This window comes from Pinus tabuliformis, chromosome 6 (genome assembly GCF_031772625.1).
Source record: "Pinus tabuliformis cultivar Carrire ecotype Pingquan chromosome 6, CPIR1, whole genome shotgun sequence".
Classification (NCBI taxonomy): domain Eukaryota; kingdom Viridiplantae; phylum Streptophyta; class Pinopsida; order Pinales; family Pinaceae; genus Pinus; species Pinus tabuliformis.
The window spans coordinates 1,008,950,168-1,008,960,392 of NC_142292.1; the positions used below are offsets into that span (position 1 = coordinate 1,008,950,168).

The 10,225-nt window shown below is 37.6% G+C and overlaps 1 protein-coding gene across 2 annotated transcripts in view; it reads right to left on the reverse strand.

The window, feature by feature from the left end:
* LOC149262413 (kinesin-like protein KIN-14L) overlaps positions 1 to 2,880 on the reverse strand; it is a 310,043-nt gene extending 307,163 nt beyond the window's left edge. For both annotated transcript variants that reach the window (XM_089424447.1, XM_089424441.1), the window contains exons 1-4: positions 2,700 to 2,880; positions 2,250 to 2,356; positions 1,177 to 1,308; positions 94 to 287 (exon numbers count right to left, since the gene is read on the reverse strand). In XM_089424447.1, the coding sequence (XP_089280573.1) occupies positions 94 to 287; positions 1,177 to 1,308; positions 2,250 to 2,356; positions 2,700 to 2,880 (614 nt within the window). The remainder of the gene's footprint in view (positions 1 to 93; positions 288 to 1,176; positions 1,309 to 2,249; positions 2,357 to 2,699) is intronic.
* Positions 2,881 to 10,225: the final 7,345 nt, after the last annotated feature.

Consider the following 10,225-nt stretch of genomic DNA (forward strand, 5'->3'; position numbering starts at 1 on the left):
AAAACCACCAAAAGGAATGGTTTTCTTGACCAGTAAAAGATGAAAAGTAACAACATAGCTTTGCATTGTAAAGTAAAGAAATGGTAAACATACATATGAGAATGCTTGCATCTGTCAGCAGTATTGTGTTCCACACCACGTTTTTGTAGTCCCATTTTTAGAACTCTTGCAAAGTCTGTTGGGTTTTCAACCTTCTCTTTGACAAGTTCTACAGAAGATTCATCTGGGCCCATTTGTACAGTTGTACTTGTGCCACTCCCATTACAGCTATAGAGTAAATCATGAACCTGCATCCATTTCCGCCCTTGATATGAGCACATTTACGGTTTGATATTAGGTGTGTGCAAGTGTAAGCTTCAGTGCATACAGCATCAAATAAACAAGTTCATGGACTACGATTTCAACTCCAAACTGATAAAGACAATAGATGTATAATGTACTTGTGTGTATTATTTTACACAATCAATGGAAAAGTTAGCAGCACTTGGATTAACTGTCCAAAATCTCCCAAAGACCCTTCCAAGCTAACAGCTTTTCTTTAGACATGACAGGATAAAGGAATCCATTAGAGTAACTGTCCAAAATCTCCCAAAGACCCTTCCAAGCTAACAGCTTTTCTTTAGACAAGACAGGATAAAGGAATCCATTAGAAGAGAGAAAAAACAGTAAGCATGGTATAAAGGTTATAGGACCCACTCCATGTTAGGAAAGGTCATATTGTACTCTAAGAAAGCATGTTGAAGAAGATTACCAGCATTCTGCATACATAACATCAAAATTCTGATAGATCAATTGTAAAACAAGCATCATAATGTTTTCCATTTGTTGGCCGACTTGGTTTGCATTTGTTGTTTGGTGAGAACTCCTCAATCATTTTTCCTTTGTAATGTCAATTCTCATGGAGAGAAGAATGTCATTGACCATTATCCCTTGTTGAATAAACGTATCCCAACTGATTTTATACTGTTACGTCTTGATAGATTTCCTCTCCTCTAGAATGCAATTTCAAATTTCAATGTCTTGAACGGACATTTAAGATTACAGGTCCACATGATCCAAATTACCAACGCCATATCTTGAATATATATATGTACATGGAAAGTGAATGTTAGTAATAAATGCATAGGATTCCTTATTTCAAACAAATTTTTACTGCATAACGATATAATATGAAACCTTTTCATTGTGAAGCTCCAGCATAGTCACATGGAAAGTAAATGTAGAGGTAGATATGCTGTCGGCATTAGATAAATCAAACAGCTCCTCAAAGACTCTAAAGTACAGTCCTCGGTCATGACTTGGCCCTTCCTGCAAAACAAATAAGCTACATATAAAATTTTAAAAATAAAGACCTTAAGCAATCAGTGTTTGTTAGAAATAATCACTGTCATTTGCACTGGAACAAGCATAAGTTATAATCAAAGAAAACAAAATTTCCACAAGTCTGGGAACAATTATGCAACAATTGAAAGAAATGCATAGTAGTATCATATTTGTGACATATTTGTTCAACAATAACATATGGGAAGCAAATCTGAATACAGAAGCTTAGAATAAGATCAAAAAAAAGCCTATTCCTTGATATTTTGTACTCTATGGATATGTTTACAGCTGAATCTGTACATTTAAATGGCAATATACTTGTCATTTCACAAAACAATTAAAAGAGAACAACTTTTCCTAACAACTTATATACAACATTTACCTAACAACAAATTATTGTATCAAGGAGGATATTCTCTTATGCAAACAATCCACACTACACCTATAGACATTTTTGTTGGTTCTATAATGGATCGTATACAAGGCTCAACGTCAGTTTTGGCCTATCGATATGTTTTGCCTTTAAGCATTGTGACTTGGGACATTCTAGTCAGAATATCATGAGTTTTCAACAATCTTTGCTTGCAAATTCTTCCATTCCATACTCCGCGGTTTGATTGAATCTTAGGTGTTTTATCCATGTTCCTTAAACAGTGTCTAGTTTCAGTATCCTTTTCACCATCCATCTATTATTAATAGCATAGTCTGTTAGACTATGATCATCTATTGTATAAGAGTTCCATGTGAACAAAATGTATTTATATATGTGTCTGCGCAAAAGAGAGACAGAGTGAGAGCAATCTTAGCAGAGCTCAGTTATGGCGAAAATGCAAACAGGATGCAACAGACTGCAAAGATCTGAAATCCAAACAGAAACCCGAGAATATGCAGAGGGCAATGAGGTGGGGAATCTGTGAGAGACTGACCATTGTGTGAGTTTTCCCTGACCCTGTTTGGCCATATGCAAAAACAGAGACGTTGTACCCATCCAATGCAGATTGAACCAAAGGTTGAATCTCTTGAAAAAAGTCGCCTGCATCCATTTTTAAAGACACAAGTGTTATACAGCATATGAACTTTGTTTGAAAAAAATTGTAAAAACTTCAATACTTATGCCATTCTGTTTTCCTTCGAGCCTCAATGCCTCAAAAGCTAATACACAATATTTCAGGGATTCATTAATAACTATTGGTTCTTAATTATTTTCCTTCATAAAAACTTCGCCACAGAAATGACCACTTACCAGACTATCAAAGAAAGATACATCAACTTGTAAAGTTAATGGATGGCCAAGACAGCTGAACTTGGCCCCAAGCTGCTCAAAAGTCATCTGTAGATTATCAATTTTTAAAATAATAAAGGAAAAAATTGATTACCTTGGCCAACATGAGGCCCGTGCACTCTATCAAATTCAAAGTCCTTCTTGTTATCATTGAGTGAGCCTCCACCAGAGCTAACACGTATTGTGAAATCATCAGGGAACTCTATTGCACATGATCCCTCATGCTCAAACTGAGGGCGCACACGACAGAAAACACGTATATTGCCTGCGATCATTTGGAAATAGCTCAAAGCATGTTTACCTTCAAAGCTGCTGTAAAGTTTTGACAGAACAAAGGAAAAACAAGACTGGCCATAACTAGAAAGATTCATGAAGAAAAGCATATAATTTCCCAGTTAATTTTAATACTAAAGGAATTAAAAAGAAACAGATCAGACAATAACCAGGCTATAGCCAATGATAAGATAACAGAAAAAGAAAATCCCATGTTGACTTCAAAAAGTTTGTGATGTACCTTTGACAGCTATCAAATCATTGAACAACTTCTTCCTTTCTTTGATTAGAGGAGCGAGTCTGCCTTCGGTTTCTAAAGTGATCAGATCTGTATTCAGAAAAGAAAAAAAGAAAAACTGCATCACAGTCCTGACCCAATCTAATGTTAAAGCTCAACTGGCAATCACAATTATTGAGAAGCATTGAATGAAGCTATAAACAAAGCATGGTGTCATATACTAGGATACAGTATCTCACAACTAAATAACAAGGCTTACATATCAATCTAGAAGAAACTTAGCATCAAATAATCAAATTTTGAGATGGTTATAGAGAGAAGCAATAATTTGTCTTCGTGCAAAATTAAATTATATTCAGAACAATCACATCGCTTCACAATGTGCATGCTTCCTGTGGCTTACTTGATATGAGTATAAACAGAAATGAGGAACTGAGAGAGACAACTCTCTCAAGCACTGCCTCTGCATTAAGTAATAACATATATTTATAGTACAGAATAACTGGAGATTGAAGATAAAAAAGGAACAACTCTATATAACACTAATATAAAAGAAAATAATCAAAATTCATTTTTCTCATATATCACTAGAAAGTCCACTAAAAATATAAGTATTTTTTAATGATCATCATTTCTACCCTGTTTGGAATAAACTGTCCCCAATTTCTGTTGGAGATGTGGAAGCTACTCACAGGGAAAGCTTCTCCTTCAACAGATAATGTAGTAATTTCCTTCTTCGTGTAGTTCCAGTCCTTGTATTGAGCAATACTTAATTGGGGAACGGAGGTAGGAAATTTTGATTGCTTGGACCTTAGCTGAAACTCTTTACTGTGGAACAGAGTCTCAGAATGGTATACAACTAGATGTCCTCCCTGCTTCAGAATAACGCTTATAGCAAGAGGCAGTGGTGTGTGCCATGAATTGCAAGCATTGATGTAGAACAAACTGTGACAAGTAACTCCTGAAAGTCACTCTGTGCACCAATCTTCTTTACAATATAAATTGCAAGATTGTTCTTTTTGATTGTGGAAACCCATATGAACTGATAAAGATGTAAATTACTAAATTTTATACCTTACTGTAGTTGTGTAGCTTGGCAGCCATCATATTTGGCCTTGTGTATTTATATGGTGCACCAAGGACCCCTATTACCGCAAAATCTAGCAGGCCTAATGCAAAGCCTCACTAAGCAACCAAGGACTTAAGGCAACAAAGAGATCAGCCATGACTGTCACCTCAGTAACCTCTCTCCAGCTATCTAGTGGTGGATGTTATCCCCACAAGGGAGGCTTTCCTAAAGAAATCACCCAGCAAAATCTTCAACAAACAAGGGCTCAAGAGTGTTATAAGATCTAATGGTTATGAAGGAAGGTACTAGCAACGCCTTGATGGCCATTAAAAGAGATAGTATACTTTCCACCAAGCCCAATGGACTAGAAGAGAACTGTTAAAAACTAGAATTTTTATGATATGCAAATTTTCAGCATGCAAAAGCATGTAACAGCCAAGAAATAGCCTCTAAGAGATAGATTCAACAAAGTATCAAAGCTATCAATGGGTGAGCTAGGGAAAAGAAAACTCTTGTGGTCATTAATGTTTTAACATGCATAAAACAGCAATAGAAGCCAAGATGTTAATCCTAATTTGAGAAGAAAAATGCAACAAATGCTACATTTTTTCTTTTCAATTTATTAAATTCAATTTTGATCAATAGAATAATGACATATGGATGAAAAATTACCATAACATACAAATTAAAACCAAACGCACTCTGGCTACCATGAAATTAGGAAAAGAAGTACACTTCCTTCTCTCAATTGGGAAATGGAGTCAATTAGGGCAAGGTCTATGATAGAGGGCCTTGGATGAAGAGGGTGGAAGACTAAATTTCTGACCTTGGATGACATCCCACTCCTTTGCTCTGCTCAACTATGGAACAGCAAAATATTACAATAGGAACAAAATCAGGGTCAGCATTTGACATGTCTTGGTCGTCATCTAACGTTAATGTTAGGGTTTTTGCATGCCCCGATTCTTGACTAGGGCTAGGGTTTTGGACACTCTAAAGTCTTATTGAAGTACACACATGACTAGCTCCACATGCATGAGAAATGAGAGTTGACATGGCATTCAATTAGTACTACTACTAAGATTTTCAAAACATAGGCCCGGTTATTAGAGACATAAATTCCACATATAAACTTTGATTGAGTATTCTTTGGATCATTGGACAGCTCTTGACCAGTAGAACAACGTCAAGGGGTTGGGAGCTTCGATCACAAGGTTTTGACTCCAAAAGCGATCATTCAATCCCAAAAATAAAGGCCCAAAAGTTTCAAGACCTCAAATCACCAACACAACATTGGCCCCTAATGGGCCCAACAAGGCCATGGTTCTACTTTCCCACCAAAAAAAGGTACTATAAAAAATGACAAATTATATAGTGATCCAGTTTGGATCAATTTCATGCATTATTTTGTTTTATGCTTTCAAAGTGGCATCAAGCACTCCTACATCTTATTAACATTGATCATATTTCCTAGTCATTTGTTGGACAAGAATAGATTATCTTATCTACAATAGTATCACTATGTTGAGTATTATTTCAGCTTCAATAACTAATAATTGTTGGTTTAATTCTCTCCATGGCACCTGATTAGTGACTGGTGGTCATCTAATAGAACATGATCTAAATTTAGATATGCACCCTTACTCCATAACATTAAGTGGTATGTTTGTGCAATCCTTTAACTTGTATTTTATGTTTTGATAGTAATATTCTAGTCATGCAATGTCCATTTTATGTAATTATCCTACACTTGCATTATGAATGATTACTTACTCTATGTTCGAGACAACGTTGACTTTCTAAGGATGTATGATATAGGTGAAACACCGTAAAAAATTGAAGGTAGTGCCCTATAAAGTTGTTAACCTATAAGGAAATCTGTGACAAATATTGGTTCAATTCATTTCTCAACTATGTAGGATTTAATGGAAACATGCAATTTGCATTATTGTTTAGAATATACCCTCATTGTTTCTGTAATGTATTTTCATGAACACAACATTAGCACCAATGTTTGCAAAGGTTCCCAAAATAAAAACTATCCACTCGTGCAACAGCACCAACTCCTCAAGAAAGCAACTACAAACTGTGAATATAGCTTTATAAGGTTACTTGTTTTATGCATTTACAAAAGTCGTGCAATGTAATAATTACAAAATAATTAGTGTAAGAGTTAGACTCTAGCTCAACAAAAGCTTGGCATAAAAGGGAAAAAATAAATAGCAATATTGTTCAAAATAAGAGTTAGTATGTTCCTCTTTGGGCTTTTAAATAGATGTCGTCCAGTTTTCCCAATTACCTGTGAGTTGGACCTGTAGAGTAGGGAATAACTGTTGATTTTCAATTACAAACAAGACTAGTACAATTTTTCAAACTGATAACTACTTCCAATGATACAATTAGACTTCTTTAGTGCATTCCAATCATTAAGCAGTTACACATGAAAAAATTCAACCATTAACTTCTTCACTAGAGCAATAGAGATCACAGTAAAACAGTAAGACAAGAGACACCAAAAATTAGGTCAATGACCAGGGCAAAACCCACAAGGGGAAAACCCAGCAATCTTTCCTTATGAGAGAGAGTTCAATTCATCAAAATGAACATCAGAATATTCCAGTCAAAAACACCAATCTCTGACCTCAATAAATGCCAAGTCAAATCAGTCAAATGAGATAGAAATAGTCAACACTCATCCAAGTCAAAGACTGCAACAGAGGGGCCAAATTTCAGCCTGAGGCAGCTAGTCAAAGGGCCAAAATTCAGCCTGCAATAGCACAGTCAAAGCTTTGTAAGGTGCCACAGTTGACCTACAGTCAACTCTCAGTCAATGGCCCAGAACAGAGATATATCTCAAGTCAAACCCAGTCAACAAATCACAGATAAACTTGGCCTCCAAGATTAGTCAAGAACCCGGTCAAACAGCAGCAGATAGTCCCAAGTCAACCCTGGTCAACACAGAACGAATCTTCTCCTTCTCCCGCACATGTGAACAGAACTGCTAGTTTCAGATCGAATGGATGAGATGGATGGATGCCAAAGGATGTCAAATGAACTCCAATTTATATGCATGCTAGGAGGAGGATCTTGACCTTGGGGTCAAACCCATTCAATGAGTGGGGCCAACTTGTGCAAATGGCCCAACTTGGTCAAGATATAAATTCATAATTTATTCTTTGATTTGCCAATGAAAATAGTGACCATAACTACCAATTTTCTACAAAAACCACAGGTACACACAGGCCAGGCTCACTTTTGGAAAGTCTCACCAAAAAAGATTCAAAGTTGGGACTGAGTTTACACAATTTTGAAGCAAAGCTGAATAAGCTTTGACTCGAGAGTCCTCAAAAGGCTCTATGATTTCTTCAGCTACACTTGTAACATCCTAAATGACATGATGTGGTTATTTATTATGAAGCAAAGGTGTTTGTTGTTGGACAGTGCATTGCGATAAAAAACTAAGGGGAGAAGTTCTTTTGAAAGTTGCTTCAAGGAACACATCTTAAGGTTGAGCTCTACACTAAATAACTTAGATTTTCTTCCGCTTAGATGCTTAGGCCTAAGGGATATCTATTCTGCCAAAATCCACTCAAGACTTGCACCTGACCTCATCCCCTTTTCACATGCCATTCAAGTGGGAAATATTACAACAAGAATGGAACCCTATTTCACAGCTTGATATTCCGCCAACATCACTAGTGAACAAAGGATCCTTTGTTAGGGAAAATTTATGTTGAAAAACCAAGTCCCTTCAAATTTCAGCCATCTATCAACAATTTATCACCTTTGAGCTCCCTTCTAACCTTTGAGTTCTCATCAGAAAATTGCTTTTCTTCTAAAGTCCTAGATGACATTATACATTTTGAATGAACTACATTGCTAAGGTGTTTTCTATTTGGATAGTACATTGCATTAAAATTTGAAATCTGGAAAGGAGTAGTTAAATATTGTTAAAATTGGCAACTAGGGCCAAACTCCATGTGGGTCATATTATTTATGGCAGCTGATATTTTTATTAAATCCCTCCCTCTCATTGAGAGGTGTAGGATTGATCTAAAGATCATCCGATTCCGATAAGTATTTATGAAGTTATGAATTTATTTATGTTATGGACAAATTGTTAAGTCAGCCAGCAACTTACGTAGGCTCAGAAGCCCAACAGTCATGTCTATTCAACCTCTACATTTTAGTATAAATAGAAGAGGACTTCAAGTCATTTCTACACACACTTGGATCTCTTCCTCTCTCTACTTGTCTTTGGGTTTTAGTAGGAGGAGAGATCCTAAGAAAAAGTCAGAAAAAGGCGGAAAAGGCAAAAAAGCCGGAACTGCCGGAAAAGCCGGAACTACCAGAAAAGCCGGAAATACCGGAAAAGCCGAAAAAAAGTTGAAATGCCGGAACTGTTGGAATTGCCGGAAAGCTGGAACTACCGAGAACTGCTGAAACAGCGGGAGCATCTGTCTCTGAAGGAAGGCAACATGATGTATGAGATCATGGGCAGCATAATAAGCAGCATGATGATATGAGCATGGGCAGCATAATGATGCATGATGATATGAGCATGGGCAACATAATGATGAATGAGATCATGAGCATGGGCAGCTTGATGATGAATAAGACCATGGAAGATGCAGCATGATGAGCAGCATGAAGATGAGAGCAACTCAGTCATCAAGGTTCAACACATGTGACAGTATAGCAAGGTGTCACACGGTAATGTGTGCAGCAAATAGACGAGATGCAGCACTATGATAGGTGAACGAGTCACCTTAGAGAATCAGTTGAAGCAATATGTCTTCAACTGATCTCATGCCGATATCAAAAGTCAAAGTGATTGACTTCTATTGTAAATGTACTATCTCTCTCACTTTCTTTGTTGAACTTTGAAGAACATAAAAGAAGAATTGATCAAGGGTTTCCCCACATTGGGGTTTGTCCCTGGCTAGCGCCACATCTTGTGTCCTCTTGTCTTGGCTTGTCTTCTGCGATTTATATTTATGTTCTATCTGCAGTTTACTTTATGTTGATGTGATTTCTAATGTGGAAAAGAAATTGAAATAAATTGCTCTAGCATAGAACATACCTAAAATTAACATGGTATCAGAGCTATAGTCTTGGCTCAGCCGGTGGGAAATATTAGAATCAAACAACATGGCAGTAACCTTGAATGAGGTGATTAGGTTGCAACAAATGATGGTTGATGTGGGGGAGAAGTTGATTCATTCCACAATTGGGAATCCGGACATGATTGCAACTGATGTGGAGTTATTGGGAGCAAACTGGAGCGCATACGAATGACTGGGTCATAGCATTCAGGCGTCCCTCCCTTTTTCGGAATTTTGTGAACCAAGGGGCATGCACAAAACAATGGAGATTTAGTGGGATTTTGCGGAGATGATGAGTATTAAGGAAGAAGATGAAAGAGTAGTTGAAGGAGCCATGGTTGGCAAGGAGACAGTTGAGCATACACCCATTGATGAGGTGTCATCCATTGTTGAGGTATCCATTGACGAGGTATTCGGGGTTGTGACCGAGTTCTTAGGTGATAGCAACGCACCACATGTTGATGAGGTGCCGGAAGACAACTCCACCATTGTTGAGGAGTCGATAAGTACAAAGGCCTCTAGGTCCATGACAGAGTTTCCGAACGACAATCACTTGCAGTTGATTGGTGAGCATGTCTTGTGTGTTGGGTTGTCTATGGAGGAGCAGTTGGAGGCTCATGTTGAGTCCATGATGGAGGAGGATGTGCAGCCATCCTTTGGGCTAGCCATTGATGAGGGGCAACAGAGAGGCCATGCGTCGAGTTTTCAGCATAGTTCGCTTCAAAGGCACACTAATGGGATCTACAACATTATTATCCCACCCTTACGCATTGGGTTGAGGGAGGCAGAGTTGTCTAGACATACCAGAGGGGATGGACAGGTTAGAGGACTGAGCGACATGAGCTGAGTATGACACTGCATCATCTTGCAGGGCTTGTTCCTTCCATAGGGGTTTGTACATTCGATCCCCTCCTTTGGGATTGGATGGCGAAAGG